Source organism: Rhinolophus hipposideros (genome assembly GCF_964194185.1).
Source record: "Rhinolophus hipposideros genome assembly, chromosome: 10".
NCBI lineage: Eukaryota > Metazoa > Chordata > Mammalia > Chiroptera > Rhinolophidae > Rhinolophus > Rhinolophus hipposideros.
Genome location: NC_138056.1, coordinates 39,888,334 through 39,909,479, shown reverse-complemented (window position 1 = coordinate 39,909,479; position 21,146 = coordinate 39,888,334). Strand labels below are relative to the sequence as shown.

The 21,146-nt window shown below is 52.2% G+C and overlaps 1 protein-coding gene across 4 annotated transcripts in view; it reads right to left on the bottom strand.

Moving 5' to 3' along the window:
- Window positions 1-705: 705 nt before the first annotated feature.
- The window catches only part of DKK3 (dickkopf WNT signaling pathway inhibitor 3), a 42,008-nt gene continuing 21,567 nt past the window's right edge, over window positions 706-21,146 (bottom strand). For all 4 annotated transcript variants that reach the window (XM_081061948.1, XM_081061951.1, XM_081061950.1 and 1 more), the window contains exons 5-8: window positions 5,769-5,861; window positions 4,389-4,533; window positions 3,341-3,497; window positions 706-2,340 (exon numbers count right to left, since the gene is read on the bottom strand). In XM_081061948.1, the coding sequence (XP_080918074.1) occupies window positions 2,121-2,340; window positions 3,341-3,497; window positions 4,389-4,533; window positions 5,769-5,861 (615 nt within the window). In that variant the 3' untranslated portion in view covers window positions 706-2,120. The remainder of the gene's footprint in view (window positions 2,341-3,340; window positions 3,498-4,388; window positions 4,534-5,768; window positions 5,862-21,146) is intronic.

Genomic DNA, 21,146 nt, shown 5'->3' with positions numbered 1-21,146 from the left:
GTCAGTAGCTGTCGAGTAATAAGGGTCTAGAGTGGTCCTGATGATTGGTGACACAGACTAGAGAATAGTCCTGTAGTTGATGTTAATGTTATTAGTATATCCCGGGCGTAGCGTACTACATACTGTTTTTGTGTGCCTTCTAGCTCTATTAGTTAATCTTTTTGAGACTCCATTTTCACCTGTTAAGTGAAGAAAATACTCATGGATTCAGTGAAGATTAAATGATTAAACAGGTAGACTGCCTGTACCCGACTGACCTTAATATATAGTAGCTTTATTATTACAGTTACTGAAGCTCTTACTGTGTAATGGCCCAGAATTGTGTTTGATTAAAGGACTTCCAAGAAAAGGGGCAGATACATTCCATTTACTCTTTCAGAAGACAGTGAAAGGTTCCTGTCCAAAAATGGTTAACATTTCTAAAATAGTTTGATACTAAAAGAGGGGTGCTTCAGATGTCTGGAAAATTTATTTACATGAAAGAGATTTTATATATATGCATATATGTATATATATGTATATATGTGTGTATATATATACATATATATGTATGTGTGTATATATATGTATATATATATACATATATATATATATATGTATATATATATGTATAAAACGGGTCATTTCTATTTTATTTTTTCTGGCTGAAAAGGTTTTATATTTACTCAAAGTCAAAAGGAAAAAAGAAGTCCAAGAACCACAAAAGAGTAGTTTAAGTGATTTATGCTTAATTTCTAACTGCAACATATGTGTTTATACATAATTTAAAACTTAAAGAAAGCATGCTTATACAATCGTGTGCAACTTTAAAATTTAATAACTCTGGATGAATACATGATGGAAACAGTCCATGGCACCTGAAAATATCATTTGTGGGACAGCATACAGTTCAGTGCTCTCAGTTTGGATATTACAACCGCATTTCATAGAGCCTTAGCTCAGTTGGATTTTCTCCACGTGGTTGATAATAGTCTACAGTTGCTGGTAGGTTATTTTGTAAATTTCATGTAGACTCCTGGCCCTACAATGACCTAAGTAAGTACTGTTTCTGGCAAGGTAACTTAGATAATATGCTCCGATCATGTCCCTTCAAAGTTACTGCTGTAACTCACCGCCATGGCGCATGCTGTCAGTACGATCTGTCTCCACTAGAATGATGGCTGCCCCCACACTAGGAAGAACACGACTATTTCTAAGAGTAGAAGTTGACTCTTATAGTGATGTGTGAACTTGTTTGACCTGAATTCCAGATGTGCCTCAAAAAAAAGAAACATCTCATTCTTCCTCTTTGAATGGGGTACTTTTGGTGGCACCTCGGCTGGTGGGGAGGATTGGGGAGAGCACGGGGCTTGGAGTCACACCTGAGTGAAATCCTGCTCTGGTCTTCACTAGCTGTGTGACTTGGGCAAGCAGCTTGATATCTTTGAGCCTCCAAGATCCTGACAGACAGGGAGAACAGTGCCCCCTTCACCAGGTTGTGATGAGAGCATGACTCAATTGTGGATACGTGTGCAACTGTTTCCCTGGCACAAAGGTAGGGGCCGAGTAACACTGCTGAAAGGCTGACTGCATGTAACTCAGAGGCAGCAGAACGTTTCACCTGCAGCAGCTGAAGGCACAGTTTACCTATGCCCACGCGAAGAAGTGCATGAAAACTTAGTTTGTTGCATCTTTGCCAGGTTTATATTTGCAAACCAGGGCACTCTTCTTCACATGTATAAGAGTCAACGTTTCCTCAAAACCCATCATGAGGAAATTCTGCATCCTTTTCCATCTCCTCCCCTCCAACAATTCTCGAGGCAACATAGAACAAAATGAAATGAGCCATCTGCCAACCAGCAGAGGCAAAGCGGCCAATAATTTGGACCTGTTTAACAGCCCTGTTTTGCTTTAACCCCCCACACCCCACCTGTCCCCAGCACCAGAACTGTGATGCGTGGTGTACAGTCTGGGGGCGACTAGACAAGTGTGCAGCACCTCATTTTGTTTCAAGCCAGAGGGAAAAATGTTCTGGGAAGAGGCCATGGAAAAAAGCCCGGTGAGCCGACACCTACAGGACACAGCTGGGGAAATAAATTAGCTACTTCTATTGCACGTGTACCCGCAGAACCGGCCTGGGTCTAAATCTCTTCAGCCTCTAGCAGCTCAGAGGTAGCACCGGGCTCCCCAAAAGCCATTTCCACTGACAGGCTCCTCTCCAGGTTCTCCAGCTCCTGGCGCACTTCTTCAATGAAGCCACCATCTCCGTACTCGTCAGGGACCTCTCGGGGTGCCAGGGTCTCTCCGTCTTTGTCATGGCTCCCGACAAAGGTTGGCTTGCACACATACACCAGGCTGTGGCTGGGGAGAGACGGGGGCTGTGGCTCAGCCGAGGGCCATGTCTCCCCATGGGGCAAAGCCAGGCTCAACGTGGGGGGTCCTGGCCTGAGACAAAGGCTCTGCCCTTTTTCTGCTGTTGGCAGGTCTCCCGGTCTCACCTTCACGACACCTCCTCTAACATCTCTTCAGCAGAGTCTTAACTTCGTGTCAACATCTTACCTTAAAAAAGATTGCTGAGGGAGGGTCACTTGGGAAAATGTACTCACGGGGCAGCTCCCCCCACCTCTAGCTGCAGGTCTGTCTTCCTGTGACTGAGGCCTCAGGCCCAGCATCCCAGGGACAGACCCAGCGGACACAGGGATCTGAGAATTTATAGCGACAAGGTGCCCCTCTAAGCCCCCTGCCCCTCTAGGCCCTGACAGAGGCCTCATCTCCTGGGCCTATGGGGAACCCTGGCCTCATGGGTAGCCCTGGGCCTGTGGTGCGGGGAGGAGGAGCTCTGTCTGCCCAGCCACCCTGGATTCCGCTGGGAGAGGCTGGGTAACGGCTGCTGAGAGGTCCAGGCAGACGTGCCCTGAGAAATGTCCACGGCGCAATCCTGGTGCTTCACAGTCTCTCAGTAGCCTCTAAGCATTGGTGGTGCCCTCCACCTCGGGGGCCTACTTTCCTGGCTTCCCGCTGACCTCTCTGCCAGCTCCTTCTCAGCTTCTCCTTGGTAGTAATGGGCCTGGGCTGCCTCCTTCGCCCTCAGCTCTCCTCTCCTCGGGTCACCCACTCATGAGTCTTCAACCACCATACAAATGAACCTGACTCTGTAGCCCTGGCCATACCTTCTCCTAAGCCCTAGCCTTATAGGTCTGCCTGCTACTGGACTCCTCCATCTAGAATACTCAAGAACACCTCAAATTAAACCTATCCTAAACTGAACCCACATCTCCTCCCTGCTCCTGTTCCTGAGACCCAACTGGGAGACATGTCATCCGCTCTTGGCTCATGACAAGGAGAACCGGTGGGGCCTCACCTGTGAGGCTGGCAGAGGAGGCCACTAGCACATGGGCATCGGTCCAAAGCTCCATCAGGCTCCAGTTCCCAGGTGATGAGATCCAGAAGCCGGCTGGCGGGGTCGTGGCAGAGCTCATCCTCCACAGGCAGGGGTGTGCACACCGGGAACAAGAGACCTGGAACCAGCCAAGAGTCACCCTGTGCCCCAGCACCAGGGCAGGCACAAGGGGTGGAGCAGAGAAATGGGAGGCAGCCCCCCACCTTCCACCCTACCCAATGTGGAGGTTAGGATTGAAGAGGTGGAATGAGAGGAAATGAATGGAGGGAATGAGTGGGGAGGCTGGAGCAGTTAGGAGGACTGCCTGGAAGAGGCAGGCTTGGGCTGGGTTTTGAGGCCAATGGTCTGGAGAAATTAAGAGTGGAAGAAAGGCATCCAAGGCTGGGGCACAGTACCAACAAAGGCCTGGGAATGGACTCAGTGGGAAAGCTTGGGGCAGTGAGATTCCCAAATGGGCCAAGGAGTGGTGGAGACAAAAGGAGAACAGGTCAGCTGGAGCTAGCCAAGGCCTTGGAAGGTGGAATGAGACTGAAGTGACACCCAAAAGCCATCCTTGAGGAAAACTACAGGAGCAGCAGGTACCAAGAGGACAAAGGGGCTGGGAGAAGTGGCTAAGGGGAGAGTGCCTGAGCTCACCTCTCCTGGGAGAGGCAATGGGAATGGAAGATGGGAGTAGAAGGGGCCATTCAGTTGACGGGAAACACCACCAGGGCCAGGAGCTACCTCAGGCCTGGGGAGGGAGGTGAAATGGAATGGGGGAGGGGTTGCTCTTCCTGCCTGGGCTTAAGTGTCCTGAAGGAATTTGCACGTTCTATAAATCAACAAGGAAAAGAAAAAGAGATGGTCTTCCACTTCAGGTGTCAGGCGGAGGTTGTGGAGCTGGAACACATAGTGAGTGAGCATTTGGGAGCCTGCCCAGGGGTGTGGTTGGCATAGACGGGCCCCAGGAGGCCCAGTCTGGTGAAGTGTGCGAAAGGGCTTGCCCTGCACCCAGAGGGAAGCCACCCACCTCTCTGGAAGGCACAGCACAGCCCAGGCTGGCAGTCCCTCTGGTTGTCACAGATGGTCCCATTGCTGCCTTTGGTGGCTGTTTCGGTGCAGTGACCCCAGACACACAGCTGGTCTCCACAGCACTCAGTGTCCCGGGTGCAGACCTGCAGAGAGGTGGGAAACACAACAGCCCGCCAGCTCACGACCTGGGAGAGCCTGTCACCACCCCCAGCCCGGAAAGCCTGAAGGTACTGCAGGTAGGCCAACCCACATCCTTCCACTGTACAGGGGGGTAACTGACGTCCTAAGTTGGTGGGGCTTTCATGGAAGTGAAGGGGACAGAGGTGGGAACGGGGCTGGTGAGACAGACGTGAGGCCTCAGAACACCGGAACAACAGCAGCTGGGAGGTCGCATGTATCTGGGTCTTCCTGTACAGCTTGAGATTTTGCCTTTAAAGGATGGGAGTGTGTCTTTGCTGTCTGCCCAGATTTGTGCCCTGCCTCCTTCTTATTAGGACCCTAGGTCGGAAAGGAATGTGAAGGAATGTGGCGTAGGGGCCAGAGAAGCAGGCAGTGTGATTCTTATAAGCTGATTACATTAAGGCCCAAGCCTGGGAAGGGGTAGATGGGCTGGCACGTGGGTGCCGTGGGCCTGGAGTCACACATGGGGAGTGGCAGTTAGACAGCAAAGTGGCTTCTTCATGGATGTGCTCAGTGATGGCACCCAGCAGGACAGGCCACGAGGGGCATCGGCAGCTGCCTAACCACAGATGGGGCCGGAAGGGGTAGTAAGAAGCCTTCTATTTTCCAAACTTGTTACTGTGCTGTGTTCTTGTCTTAATAATAAAAACGGCCAAGAAAAGTCTATGGGCCCATATGGCTCTGTCCGAACATCTGTTGGGTGGAGGCAGAATCTCTGCTACCCTTATTCATGCTTCTCTGAACAATCTCCAACAGGAGATTTTCTGGCTTCTTCTTGGCCTGACTTCTGCCTTCTCTGATTGGGAAGATTGGGAGAAAGGTGTGGGCGGTGGGCTGCAGGCCAGGAAGGTGAGAGGCTACCCATTCCCTGCCCCAGGGGCTGCAGCAGCGTCATTGACTGTATCTACTGGGATGGGTTTTGGGGAAGGGACAGGTCTGGGGCTTCCTCCTCTGCCCTCCCTTCCCCTCCATCATCCATGAGGCAGACAATGGGGCCAGAAGTCGTGGGGCAGGTGGGGATGGCTTCCTGGACAGGCATCTTGGAGAGGGTCTTCTGAGCATGGACATGGTGTGGCCCATAGGAGGTTTCCGGGAAACCCAGCTGAAATGTGGGGGAGGCGGGCCTTGTCCTCCAGAACCCTTTTCTGGGCTCCATGGCCCTGGTGCTGCAGCCCTGGGGGCCTGCGGGCACACTCACCGTCTGCTGGTCCCGGCATGGCTGGCAGAGGTACTGGAAGCTAGAAAACTGGCAGTAACTTCGGGGCCCGCAGTCCTCATCAATGATGCACTCCTGGGTGGGCAGAGAACAGCTTTGTCAGGAAAAGCAGGTCAGCAAGCCCACATGCCCTGGGAAGGGCAAAGCCCTGTTTATCCTCCAGCCTCAGCGCCATAGGCTCAGGCTGCAGGAACAGTCTCCAGATACCCCTCAGTGCCCCTCAGTGCCAAGTCCTGTCCAGCTGGCTCCTTGGTATCCAACGCCCCCACCACAGGCCAGCAGGGCCCCCAGCCACACAGCACGCCGGGGCTTCTGCCCTCTAGGATGCCACACCCAGTTCACACAATCGCCTCTGTGTGCAGCCTCCGCTCACACGCCCAGGGTGGGGAGCAGAGACCCAGGGCCAGTTTTCAGCACAGAGCAGACGGATTTAATTTAAAAGGCTAATGGGTTCCAGGCCCCCGGGTGGCTGCACAGGAGGGGCTGAAGTCCAGGCCCTGCAGTGCCCTGCTGACCGAGAAGGAAGAGGGTGGCCACTGTGAGCCCATATCAGGGTCCTGGGTCTGGGGTCTGGGGCTGACAGACAAAGGCAGCTGCCAGCTTCCAAATGGGAGGAGGGAGCAGCTGGCATTGGCCTTCCAGTCCAGGTACCTTCTCATGGCTGTCAGCCCCACTTGGTTGGGGAAATGGGGGAGGCAAAGAGGGAAGGGAATGTGTCCACTACTGAGGCCCAGGGGGGGAAGCCATGGGAGAAGCCACTGTGGCCCTGCCACAGTCACCAATCACTGGCAGAAGCAGGGCTGTGTCAGCTCAGGCCTTGGAACAGGCAGCTGCAGAAGGAAAGAAGGGCAGGAGCGAGGAGGCCATGACAAGAACCACCACTGAGGGCCCCATCACGGGTCCAGTGCAAGGTGGGCTCTACACTGGAAGGATTACTATTCCCATGCTGTCCACTGGAAAATGGAGGCTCAGAGAGGCCAAGGAGTCCCCCAAGATAGTATGGCTAGTTCAGAGTAAGGGGATTCTTTCCCCCACTAGTCCTTTGGAGAAGGCGCTCAAGGCTCCAGATGCAGCCATCAGAGACGTGTGGATGAGAAAGACTCTTCTGAGGCAAGTATTCTGGGGCCCTAGCAAACCTTCCAGAAGGTTCTAGGGGGAGGGAGGGAAGGACCTGCCTCCCCCCTCTGACCAGGGCATGCTCCATCCTGAAAGTGGGTGTAGAGTTGGACCTGGAAAGGCCTGGATGGGCAGGCCCTGGCCTAAGTGGCCTAAGCTGGTCCCCACTATTCTCTGTGAAACTGACGTGGCAGTGCTAATGGATTGAACAAGTAGACTGCCAACGGGGCATTCTGGGGACCCAGGCAGTCCCAGCATGTGGGGAGGTCTGGGGGTCAGCTGAGAGGCCCTGGACAGGCAGCCTAGGGAATGGAGCTCTGTCACTGGAAGTGGTTGGTGTCCTATTCCAGTTCTTGCTGGCCAACACTGCAGGCCCAAGAGGGTGGGCATTTGGTCCAGGCGCTGCAGGCTGGGCTTCTGCACAGCACTGGTATTGCCCCCACAGTTCAGAGACTGGATCCTGTTCTGCTCACTAAGCAAGGCTTGCCCAGCCAGGAAGACCATCAGTCCCACTGGACACCATCTTCCCACATCCCCCCTGAAGGATGATGGGAGGAGGCCAACTAGAGGCAGTGGTAAAAGTTACCGCCCCGCACCAGGCAGGCCCTGTGGTCAGCAGAGACTCCAGAAGGGACAAGGGCTCACACCCAGAATAAAGGAAAAGCAATTTCAACCTTTACTGTAACTTCTTTAAAAATGTCAAAGGACAGCACATTGCCTGACACTCTGCAAAAGGACCTAAAATCGCTTTTCTCTGTGTCTCCTCAGATTCTGACTCATGTCGGCCCAGCAGCCCCCTCCTTTGGCTTTGCCCCCAATCACCCATCACCGTGGCAAGCTGGGTCCTCCTTCTCAAAAGGAATCAGTGCTTGTCCCTGTTCCCATTCCAGCAACCCTAAAATGTCAGCAGGCCACCATTTCTGTTTCTACATGTGAGAAAACTGAGGCTCAGAGTAGGGTGGAAGGACTGCCAATGTCCACAGCTGAGCTGGGGGCTGGGAACTTGGTCTGTTTTACCCCATAGCTCTTAACAGCCTGAGAAGTCCACTGGGCTGTAAGCAAACCACAAGACACGCCTTGTCTCAGCCACCACATCTTCCAAGATACAGACTCAACTCGGCCAGTTCATCCAGAAGCATCCTGATATTTCTTCCCAAGCAGAATAGCAAGAGAATGGGGGAGGGGGATAATGGGGGAGGGGGAGGGAATACAGGTATTGAGTCTCTTCTCTGAACCCAGACACATTTTGAAGTTCTGGGATGCAAATGGGAGGATGAGAAAGTCCTTGCCCTCAAGGAATTTATAATTCAACTAAAAAAAAAAGGGTAACCCAGGAGAAAAGGAGATGAAAGGTATGAACAGACAACTTATAGTAACAGAAATTGCTTTGCCTCTCTACACAGAAAAAGAGGTTCAACCTCACCAATAATCAAGGAAATACAACTTAAAAGAGCAGGATACCATATTTTCACATACAATGAAAACAATTAAAAAGGTTGATAATATCTGTGGTCGGCAGAATACTGGCCCCCCCAGAATGTCCATAGCTTATTATCCGGAACCTGTGGACGTGTCACATTACATAGCAGGGGGAGGTTAAAGTCACAGATGCCATTAAGGTTGCTAATCAGCTGACCTTATGATAAGGAGAGAATCCTGAATTATCCAGGTGTGCCCATTGTGATCACAAGGGGCTTTGAAAATGGAAAACGGGGCAGGCAGAAGAAGAGTCAGTGTCTGAGCAATACCATATGGAACTCCACTGGTCATGTCCACTTCCCTGGCTTTGAAGATGGACGGGGCCTACAGGCCAAGGAACAGAATCTCCCCAAAGCCTCCGAGAAGAGCACGGCCCTGCTGACACTGATTTCAGTCCCGTGAGATGCCTGCCAGACTTCTGACTTACAGAACTGTAAGGTTAATTTGTGTTGTTTTAAAACTACTAAATGTAATGTAAGCTGTTGTAGCAACTATAGGAAACTAATGTAATGTGGGGACAGAGTCCCAGAGAGCAGTTTCCAGGCTCTCGGCCTCACGTGGAAAGGTGCTGGGTCGGGTAGTAGATGGCCATCAGCTGTGGCTAGTTGGCCGTCAGCTGTGGCTAGTTGGCCATTAGCCATTACTATAACTGCCGTGGCTACGCTAGCAAGTAGGGATTGTAGTTAGCGAGGGGTTGATTGATTGGCAGTGAACCAGACAGGGGAATGCCGATCCTGTGGCTCCTGCTTCCTGTGTCTCCAACCCAGCCGCCAGCGAGACTATAGCAGTATGACTCCCCTATCCATGGCTCTGTGTTGTTCCTTTTTGGCCTCGCCATATCCTGTGTTCTTGTGTGGGGAGCGGGAACTGAGACCCCACATGACACATGGTGCAGCGAGCAGGGTATGGTGCCAGCCAAAGCTCTCTGAAGGGCGGTGGAGCAGTTTGTGAATATGAACACTCAGTCTCAGGAAGCCCATGGGAAGCGGCAGTCTGCCTGGTAGAAACGTGACCCCTCGGTGAACTGCTGGTCCTCTCCAGCCTCCGGATGGCACACCACCCTGTTTGCCGTGGCCGGCATCACCTTCCTTTTGGTCTGCTGCTGCTGTGGGCTCCTAGAGTTGTGGACATCTTACACTGAGGCCAACACCCACTTGGATACCTGGAGGGGCAAGCAAGACTCCAGCCAGGTAAGAATGATGGCTGACTCTGGGCGGGGGGGGGGGGGGGACATGTGGCCCCCACACAGTGTGTGGTACCCAGTGGCCACTGTTTTCAGGAGTTGGACCCTCATGGAGGGGTGGGAGGATGTGCACGGTTCTCCAACCAGAATAGGACGGAGAAAAAGGTCGTTGCGGTTGTGTGGGCTGGGAGATGCTTGCTGGGCCAGCTCAGATGTGGGACTTGTAGTCCCAGGAGGAAACGCTTGCTGAGTCCTTGGTAGAGGATGTGGGTGAGGTCGAGGTCGTCCCTCACCCCCAGGTTGGGGAGGACATGGAGCCTTCGCCCTGCAGAGAGGGCACACATTGTGAGGCCAACACACAGCCCTAGAGAATGACTGTGGACTATGGGGAATTGCCTTCCATCCTTGATTTGATGGACCGCTTGACTGTTGGCTTGGGAACGTACCACCACGTAGTGGAACAGGCGGATGTTTGCTTCCTGTGTCTCACCCGGCCGCCAGTGAGACTGGTGCAGGAAGACCCCTTGTTGGGATACAGGCAATGTTTATTCCTGTGTCTTGACTGGCCGCTGTCGAGAATATGTGAGAACGCTGGCTGTGCTCAGAAGTCTGGCTGTGCCCAGAAAGACGGGTGGTGCCCTGGGAGCTCTGGCTGTGCCCAGAAAGTAGACATTGAGGGACACCCCTAGGGACATTACTTGAATTGGACTGGGACCTTTTCTTGTGAGCTGGGTTCCTGACACAGGGCCCGTCCCGGAAGATGTTTGTCACGTAGATTGTGAGGTGAGCCCTGTAGGCGTGGAATGTGGGGACAGAGCCCCAGAGAGCAGTTTCCAGGCTCTCAACCTCACGTGGAAAGGTGCTGGCTCAGGTACTAGATGGCCATCAGCTGTGACTAGTCGGCCATCAGCTATAACCAGTTAGCCACTGGCCACTGATATAACTGCCGTGGCAGAGCTAGCAAGCTCTAGGATTGCAGTTAGCGAGGGGTTGGTTGGCAGAGAAGCTGATGGAGGATTGCGGATCGTGTGGCTTCTACTTCCTGTGTCTCCAACCCAGCTGCCAGTGAGAATATAGTGGTATGACTCCCCTATCTATGGCTCCATTGGTGTTTCTTTTTGGCCTCGCCATATCCTGCGTTCTTATGTGGGAAGCGGGAGCTGAGACCCTGCATGACATGTAATAAGCAACGTTGGTAGGAATTTGAGGAAGTGGGCATGGCCAGACACTTTGGGGGTAATTAAAATTGAACTAAATGGTTTTTTTGGCAGGCAATTCATCAGCATTATCAAAAATTTAAATGCATATATTCTTTGACCCAGTAATTTCCCTTCCAGGTGACTATCCTCAGAAACTCTTGTTCATATGTACAAATATCTGAGTACAGGGATGTTTAAGACTACATTTTGATATTATTTCTAATCCAGGAATAATGGAAATGCCCAACAGAGGGAACTGATTAAATTACTGTATACTCATCTCTCAGGGAAATGCCACCAGACAGACATTAAAAAGGAGGTAGATCTTTGCTTTGTGATGTTCACATCAGTAAGTAAAACAGGCAAGGGGGAGACCATGAAATCTCACTTTTTAAAAGCAGAATGACAATATGTATGATACGTGCCTGTGACCAGCATTGCGCCTGGCACACAGGGGCACACGACAGATATGTGTTGAATGGATGAAACCATTTGTACGTTACTGTAGCAAGCAGGCCAGCAAGAAGCTAATCATTAGCAATGATCTGGGAAGCAAAATACATACACATTTCATTAATTTGGCTTCTCATTTCCAAAGAATCCTGTCAACTTGAAATGTTCACCATGTACTTCCTCTTCCAGATCTTTAATTAAAAAAATATCAGCTAAGACTCTTCCAGCACCAATCGTTGCGAGATCTTGCTGTTTACAAGTCTCCACCCAGAAAAGTACACATTCATCCCTAGGAATATTTTTCTTTCCCTAAGCTGCCTCCTTCGCATGACAAAGCATTACCCGAAAAGCCCCAGTGAAGCAATTAATTTTTTTTCTAGGTATGGAAAGTTTTGGGGCATGGAACCTTGTCAAAGACTTCTGAAAAACTGAAATACACTAAAGCTACTGGTTTCTTTTGCTGACATGTTTTTGTTACGTATAAGAGGGCTGGTAGGTTTGTTCAGGGTAACTTCCCTTCGGGAAAGCTCGGTGCTTTTGTTCTAACAATCTGCCAGCGTGTTTGCTGTGGACATGTGTTTCCAGAGGCCTCTAGAAAAGGTCTTTAAGAATTATGATCATACTGGGAATCTTGGAACTCCAAAGTATGAAGAAACCTTAGAGGCCAAAACAACACAAACTTTGAATCCCGATTTTGCCACTTGCCACGTGACCTATTTTACAGGGCTGCTGTGTGGCGTTAGTGCTCTATGAATGGTGGCCCTAGCAGCAGCAGCTGCGTATCTGCTCCTTCGCCCATCCAATGTCGGATTCCCCTGGGGAGCACCCCTGCCAGGGGACCAGCCTGTCAACAGAAAGGCAAGTCCAAACAACAGGAGCCGATGTTTCCACCAGCAACGTTCCATCTCTGTTCCTGTTAACACCTAGAGACTTCATATCTCGCCTTGACTTATCTCTATTCAGAGAGTGTCACTAGGAAGTGGGCAGCAGCTTGTATGCCCATAGGAATAAAGTTCCTGGGGCAGAGTGGCCTCTCATTGTACAAAGACCAGGTTTTCCATATGGTAAGGTTGCTAGTTTGGGGTCTCTCCTGAGGACCCCTTACTAAGGACAGGGTTCCGCCTTTCCTGGTGTTAAAGACCTGGGGAACAGGTCAGGGCCTCCCACTTTAAACAGAACTGAATGGGGGGGGGAGGACATGGGTGGGTGCCTCCCCACCCCACCCCATCAAGCAGAGCCAGGCCCAGAGCTGAGAAAGCCAGGATTATATTCTTTTCAATAATTGCAGTTTCTCTTACCTTTGCTCAAGGGTTTACATGTGGGCTGATGTTTTAAAGGAGCCTCAGTACCAACTTGGGAGCAGGGTGTCTGAGCAGGTGAGCTCTGAAGTACGAGGCCTGTGAGGAGAAAGAGACTGGGCTGTTCCCCATCTAAAGAGCTGAGGGGGTTCTGGGTTTGGGGTCCTTCTTAGACCATTAGGACTGGAAAAGGGATTGCATGCTACCCTGAGGTGAACTGAAAGACACTCACCCGTACAGAAGGTAGGATCACCTAAGTGCCACAGAGCAGCTGGGAGGGGATGCTATACTGAGCACCCACTCTTCAGAGCCTGCAACAGCAATCCCTGGCATCCTGACACAGAGTCCTGGCACGGCAGGGCCATCAGGGCCCGCCACGTGTCACAGATTCTCCTTAATCCCCTCAACATGGGCCTTATAATCCATATTTCACAAATGTGGAAGCTGAGATTTCAGGTGAAGGATCTGCCCAGAGTCATCCAGCTTAGACGTGGAGTCGAGAGTCCAATCCCACTGGCCCTAAAGACAGGCTCTTTCCATCTCCTGGGAAGATCACTGTTCTCTCCCTTCATCGTTAACCAGTGTCCTGTTCCTCAGGGGACAGGGCCTGCCTGGGACAGGGTCCTGGGCCTCACAAATCGCCAGACATAGAAGGCAGGGCCTCAGGGCCAAAACCACGGCCCCTGGACATCTGGGTCTCAATGTCACTTATGTTCTGCCTTCGGGGACTCCTCTCTAATCCCCTTCCCTCCAGGCACCCCGTTTGTCCCAGCTCCTCTGCCTCATCCTGGTGGGGAAGTCTGACAAACAGTCTGGAGGCTGGCCATGAGGACTAAAGCCATCCAGAGGATGGTGCTTTGTTGTCCCCAGGAGGCAGCTATGTTTAGAAAGCTCTGGCCAGAGGCCCCACAGCACTCTGTTCAGATGTCGGCGGGGGAGGTGGGGCTGGCGGGGAACGTGCCATAGATTTGGCAGGCTACTGGGCCTGGAAATGGCTCTGCTGCTTTGACACTATCATGAAATAGTGGAAAATGGCAAAGGATCTGAGGAGGCAGGAACAAAAAAGAGGGGGAGAAAACAGCACATGACCCCTGCAAGGCTGTCCTCACAACTATGAGTGGGGCGGGTGGGGATGGTTTCTCTGTGGCCCTTAGGCTGCTGTGATGCTTCCCCTCTCACACTGGCCAGGCGTGGACCTTTCAGGGCTAGGCTGTTTACGGCCTCCTCTCCAATTCCAAGGCTCAGGAAAAAAAGCTTCAAGGGAAGGAGTGAGAACACATGAAACGGAGGCCAGGGGACTGCCACCAACCAAAACTTGCTGGCCCTCAGAGCTTTGCACCCTGCAGCTGAGGCAGAGAGGGCAGCAGTGAAGACTCAGAGAGCACCTACTATGTGTCTGCTCTTGCTTAGGCTTTAGTCAGCTCTCTGATACTCACAGCAACCCTGTGAGGTCAGTTGCCGACTGCATATCCCTCAGCATGTGCTGGGCGACATAGTTGCTATTCACTAAAAGAATAAAGAATGAATGAATAATGGAACAGATGAACCATTGATCAAGCTCCATTTTGCAAATAAGGAAACTGAGGTTCAGAGCCCAAACTCATCAATGGAGTTTAAAAAACTAAGATTGAAACCCAAGTCCAAAGACCCACAAGCTGAGGCTCCCCCCTTCCACTGCACCCTGTTGCCTCCAAATGACAGTTATGGGTTGAACCGTGTGCCTCCGAAAGTCCCATGTTGAAGTCCTAACCCTTGGCACCTCAGAATGTAACCTTATTGGGAGACAGGGTCATTGAAGATGTATTTAGCCAAGACGATGTCTCTAGGATGTAAGCCCTAATTCAGGCTGCCTGGTGTCCTTATAAAATGGGGAAATTTGATCACAGAGGCGGACACACAGAAGGAAGATAAGTGAAGCCACGAGAAGATAGTCATCTACAAGCCTACGAGGTAGGCCTAGCACACGTCCTCCCCTCACAGGCCTCAGAGGAACCAACCCTGATGACACCTTGACTTCATACTTCTAGACCCCAGAGCTGGGAGACATACATTTCTGCTGAGTCACCCAGACTGTGGTACTTTGTTACAGCAGCCCTAGGAATCTAATACCACCCCTGCCCCCAACAGCCCATAGTCCCAGTCTCCTGTTTTGGGTTTTCCACACACATCCAGCCTCTGCTCCTCAGCTTCTGCAGCTCCTTGGGGGAGGTGACAAAGGGGAGCCCGTGGGGAGTCACTGGCACCTTCTGAAGGTTGCTGAACCCAGAAACCAGCCCAGCGTTTCCTGGCTGAGCCCTTCCTCCCCCAACCAGAAAGTTCTAGGCCCTGGCACGTGAAGCCCACACTCTGGTTCCGGGGGGTTTGGGAAGAGGGTCATGTCTGGCCCCAGGCATGGGGTGGGGGTGGCTGGCCCCGAACACCCCCAGGATGAGTGTAGGATACAGACTGAGATAAATGAGTGTCTTGCCCAGACACAGGGCTGTTCTCTGAGCATAGAGAGTCCCAGAGAAGAGAGGACTGTGGGGACCAGTCACCCTTACTTTCCCAGGACTGGGCGATTCCAGGGGTGCAGGCCTATTAGTCCCAATGCCAAGTAAGCCCTGGGCACATCGGGAGAGCGGGTCACCGTGTGAAGCGTGGTCACTCCCCACACTTCCCAGCCCTGCTGCTGCACTCACCTCACTGAAGGGTCATGCCTGTGTTTCTTCCACCCCATCAAGGCTGCGTGGTGCCCAGGGGACCTGGGATGGTAGGAGGGCGAGACTAGGGCTTTGGGGCCCATGCAGGGTTTGAATATAGGTTCACTTACAAGCTGGGGGATCTTGGGCAAATTACTGAGCCTCTCTGTGCCTCATTTTCCTTATCTTTAAAATAAGGAACCTCATGAAGTTGTGGCACAGATTAAAAGAGAGAATATGTGCACATACTTGGAACAGCTTCTGGTCCCCAGGAGTGAACCCAGGGCGCACCACTGTCTGCATGCTTAACTCAAGCAGGAGCTCAGCAGGTGTCCCTGGGAAGGCCTGAGCCACCTTCTGAGACTAAGTAGGGGCCAGTGGGTCTCATCCTATTAATGAATACCCAGGATGCCAGGTCGAGGCAGGGCTTTCTACCCATTCCACAGACAAGCACCTGCTTCACCCTGAAGCCCTCTGCTAAGGGAGGAGGACAGTTGTACAGAACAACAAGGGGGGCCAAGACTGGCCATCCGACCAAGGAGGACAAGTGGTTGTGCCAGAGGCAAGGAAATGTAAACACAATTCAATCGCCCCCAGGGGTTAGGTAGCTTGGGATCCACCTGTCTTCCAAGGTGAACAGGAGAAGCCTCATTTTATAGACAAGGAAACTGAGGCAGTGAGATGAAGCCACTGACCGAGGTCATGGATAAGAAGTAGCAGGGCCTGCACTTACCGAACGCACCCAGAGCTCTCCGAGGATAAGGGCAACCCCGGGAGCTGGTGACTAGGGATCCAAGCATGGGACAAAAGGACGCAATGTGAGATAGAAGGCCTCTAGGGATGGCAGGGGAGTGGGGCTGCCAACTCTGCCTCTGCGGGAGGGCAGAGTCCCCAAAGCTGGGCCCTGACGCAAGGTTAAGGAATATGCTGAGGCAGAGCAGCAGGAAGTCTCCCCTTCATTCATTCAAAATTCAAGTCAGGTTTCCGGGTTCCTCAGAGTCCTTTTTTGACCTTAAAACCCTGCGAATCATAGGAACCTGTAAAATGCACATTTGTCTTGAACACAGCAGGGCACCCCCAGCCTCTCCTGGACACTGCACTGGAAACTTTCATCCAGCTCAGGGCAAGTGGGGGCCCCAAACCTCACCACGGGTCTGTCCTGACCCATGATGCAGAGCTTGCCCTGTGGAAAAACCCAGGCAGAAGCCAAGAGCTAACGCTAGCTATTATTATCCTGATGTCTCAGTGTCTGCAAAAGCCTGTGTCTCTTGGGGCTGCTCCAGCCAATTCTTTTTTCCCCCAATCACTCAGCCCGTGAAAGAGGAGGCTGCATGGCCAGCTGGGCTGGGCACGCCACTCGTAAATCTTTTGTGCCCAGATCACGCAGGAAATAGCCCTCGAGTCCTCCCTTTCCTCCTGCTCCCTCCCCCTACAGAGGTAGCAGCCCCCAGACCTGGGCCCTCAGAGCCCCCTTGCTCCACCAGCCTCCTGGGGAGATTTTCAGGGATGGAGGGGCGGGGGTGTTCCCTCCTCCAGTGATCCTGTCTGGCTGCGAGGCCACAGAGACAGCCAGGCCCACACTCACAGAACTTCCCAACACTTTCTTACAGTCTAAGTGGTGTTTCCTTTGGCAAACTTACAGGACATTTCATTCCAAAGGAAACTTCTTCATATACCTCCCCCACCACATGAGTGCTGTCTCCCCGCTGGATTAGGAGCAATGGAGGGAGCCCTCTCTACCTTCTTCCCCCAACAGTGTTGCCAGGGGCTTTGGGTCTGCATAGCCCCCACCCCCTATTCCAAAGGCACGGGCGGGGTAGAATCACTGGGCCTTGCCGGGGTCTGATTTAACCAAACACACCTATGACCCAGTTCTTGCTCCATCTGCACAAGTTAGCTGCCCTTCCTCTCACCGGGAGTCTCAAAAGCACCAACAGTGCTAGTCCTGCCGCACCCCCAGGTCTCCCGTAGGAGGAAAAACCCAGTCCTGACCCCTCAAAGTCTCCCTGTTCAGGGTTGCCTGAGACCCTTTACTTTAGGGATTTCACAGGAGCGTTGCTATTCTTTGGTGTGTTTCTTGGAAGTGAGAGTGGGGTTGGCCTTTGTCAGGAGAAGGATGAGGAAGAAAGAGGGCCTGGTGAGCAGAGAAGAGGTGTGGCCTCAAAGACGTCCATGAGGGTAAGCCAACTGGGACATCAGGGAGCCTGCTCTTGACCTTGGGCCCTTGGCCTGGAGCAGAAGACCACCTGGAGTCTGGACTGTCCATCAGGGGCGCTGCATGCAGGTGCAGTTTCTGTACTTGGAGAAAAGGCCTCTGGATTCCGTATGATGATAGTGACTATAATAATGAATCTATCTGTCATAACAGCCAACGCTTATGTCATGTTTCCTACCGGTATATGCCAGAGTTTCCTACATCCTAAACATCGATTCATGTAATCCTCAGAACAATCCATTGAGAGAGGTACGATTATTATTCCTTTCTATTTACAGATGGGGAAACAGGCACAGAAAGCTTAAGTAACTTGCCCGAAGTCACACAGCTAGTGAACGGCAGGGCTGGGGGGTGAACCCAGACCTGCGGGATCCTATGTTAGGTCAGAGAGCAAGTGGGGCCAGGATCCAGAGCCTGCCCAGGCTGAGTGTCCTGCGGGGCTTTGCCCTGCCCTCTGCCCACGAGCATTTCCCTGTGGGGTAAAAAGAGCAGCAACAGAAGTGGGGGCAGAATCCCCATAATGAGAAAGGTACAAATCATGCAAGTGAGAGTCCCCAGCTGCTTCCTCAGATGCTCAGTCGTCTTCTCATCTGCTTTGGGAGGAGGGACGGGGGAGAAGTGCAGCCCACCCTTCCCGGAGCTCTCCATCCACAAGGGCCCCACTGCCCGCCATGTCAGGGAAGCGGAGGCTGGGCCGGGCCTCTTTAGGAGAAGTCTTCTCAGTTGCTACAACCCCTACAGTGCTTACACTCCCTGGACACAGGACAGCCTGCACCTAAGTTGGTCTGAAGGCCCACGTGGGAGCTGGGAGAAACGCTTCCAGTAATGGGCAGAGAGCCAGATTCTTGCCCGGTTCCCAGGAACTGAATCCGGACTGGATCCCAGGAGAAGACACTGAGTGAAATAAAGCGGCCTTCACTCCTTGCCAACCCCATGTTGCCCAGCTCCTGTTCAGGCCTGGAAATTGGGAGTGGGGCTGCCTCTCAGGCAGGGGAGGACCCGGCTGCCCACACCTCCTCCTGCTGAGGTCACACCTCATTCTCTGCCAGTTGTGGTGGCAAAGACGCAGGTCTCCAGCCACCAGCCTCTTTTCCTCTCCACCAGGCTCCTCTATGCAGCCCAAATTATCTTCCTAAAACACACACCTAATGACGCATGTCCCTAATCTTAATTGTCCTGAATCTGCTCCAGCAGAGGGGCCCCGGAGAAGGCTGAGGTTGGACTAATTCAATAAACTCCTAACGGAAGAAGACAGGCTGACTTCCAAGCCTGGGAAACTGTCAGACTGCATCTGTGACACTGGCATAATAAAATAATATGACATCGGGAGATTGAATGAAAAAACCACAAAACAAACAGGTGTATCTCCCAGTGACCTGGGGGGAGCTCTGAGGTTCCGTCACTGGGGAGCTCTCTGCTCTGGCTGCAGTATCAACAGTATCGACCTCCCGTGGCTTGAATTCTCACTCGGCAACCTCCAGACAACCAACCTGGCTCCCCAAGACCTTGAAAGCAGATAGGGGGTGTCCTGGATAGGGTCCCAACCTTTCTGCCACTGGAAAGAGATGCTTCTCACTCTGAAAATTAGTAACCTGGCTTTTTAGTTCATGCATCTGTGAGGTCTGAATTTTGTTAGCAAGAAGGCCAAGAATGCCCCCTCTCTGGGTCTACAGGGCTCAAGGGTTTTGGGTTCTGGCACATTGACCAGGGCTGTGAGTCGCCACAAGACCTTCACCCTGAGGACATGCTACCTTGCGACTCACATTATCTTTCCATCTTCCCTGCCAATCATGGCCTAGTCCAAACTCTGCATAGCACATGGAGCCCTTCATGGTCAGTCCCCAACCTGCTTTCCCGTCTGATTTCCTGACCCACCCCAATACCCAGTCTTGGTCCCTGCTTCTAGAACGCCCTCACTGATTCATCTTTAAGGAGAAGCACAAATGTGTCCTCCTCAGTGAAGCCCTCCCTTCCTCTCCCCACTGGGCAGCTAGCACCCGTCTCCTTGGTGCCCCTCTGCCCCCAGCCCTCAGTATCCTCCCCAGTAAAAAGTGGCTGAAGACGAGAATATATTTGGGCTCAAAGGACCAGCAGGTGATTTTAAGACTTACACTGGGAAAGCCAAGATTCAGGTTGGGGGTAGTTTTTCTCTCAGCAATCTCGGGCAGCAATTCAGAGCAAGGAGGCCCACTCCACATCCCACTTCTGGGTCACCTCATAGCTTAGTGGCTGATTTCATAGACTCTTTCATCTCCACTTTGACCCTCTTTTGCCTCGGCCACTCAGCAGTCTCCTTGACCTTGGCTGCTGTCGAGACCAAGCAGGTTTGATGCCATTCTCCTTGGCTGGACAACTCTGCTCACTGTCGAAGAGTCAGGCAGAGCTAGCATTCCTATAATTTATAACATATAAATCCTTGTTGACGTCGAGTCTCTGGGGTCACCTGCTAGAGGTGCCCCTGTGGTCCTGGTTGGTCTCTGAGGAAGAGCCCCCTCCCCCCAAATGCCGGCCTTGACCCCATGGTGCTGGAAGGGAGGCAAATGGTGAGGGTCTTTATGCTTTCTCTCCTTCAAAGTAAATGTTCTGGGCAATGAATGGCAGCATCAGAGGCTACATCTGCGGAGTGACCGCAGTCCCTCCCAGGGCTGTGCTATGTCTAAGGAGCCAAGAGCAAGCCTGAACTACAACGGGTCAGGGGCCTGGAAGGAGCTACAGGAGGAGATTGTTTGGGCATTGTGACTGTCCCTCCTGGCGGGGAGAAAATGGGTCTTCCGAGGGACAGAAAGATCTAGGGTATCTCTGGTTAGTCTCCTAGGAGGCTGCTGCAGGAAACCATAACAGCGATGCCTATGGAAAGGCAGATCTTTGCTCATTGCTCACAAGCCTTTTGTCACTAGTCCAAAGGGCTGTATCTGCTTTACCCCTTCTGGCCTCTCATCCACAAACTCAGGCAAATCTCCTCCGTCTTCCTCTTCCTCCTCTTCTAGCCTGGGGATGAAGAGCGGTCTGCATTCTGCATCCAGTCTGGCATCCAGTCTGAGCAACCCTCAGTGCTGGCACTTGCCTCAGACAAAGAGCGTTCAGCCTTGGATGACAGCTGAGCCATCGCCAAGGCAGCCGTGTCCCGAGCCTCTACACTTCCGTGACTAAGGGAGAGCACTGCCTGAGCCTCCGGTCCCAGGCCAGGATGGAGCTCCCATGTTACCACGGCACGTGGGGCCCAGTCAGCGCCTTATGAGGTAGCCATAGCTTTGCGTCTCCACCCGCAGGAATCTCCTTACATGGGCCCTAATGAAATCACCTCACTTCAATGCACTTGCGTGGATTAAACTAAATCACATTCATGTCATTTACGTGCACCTACCACGCCTGGTATTGTTCACATGATTGGCTGGGTGATTCCTTCATTCATTCAAGGGGAAAAATAATGCAGGAGATGAAGGGTAGGAATAGGGTAGGTTTCAGGGTTAGGGTATAAGTGTCTGTTTAGGCTTTTCAGGAATTACAAAAACCTATGTCGTTCCGAGAGTGTTCTTACTGGTCAGTCACATTTGGTTATACAGTCAGGACCGTCCCTCCATCACTGGGGATGGATGGAGTTTCTCCATATTTACTCAGTTGGTTTCTTGTTTACTCTGAGTCATATGAGTAATGAGGCCAGTGAGCTGACTTGGCGTATCCCAAACCCGTCAAACTGCTTTTTCTTTGCCTTCGAAAGAAAAAGCAATGCAAGTATCAT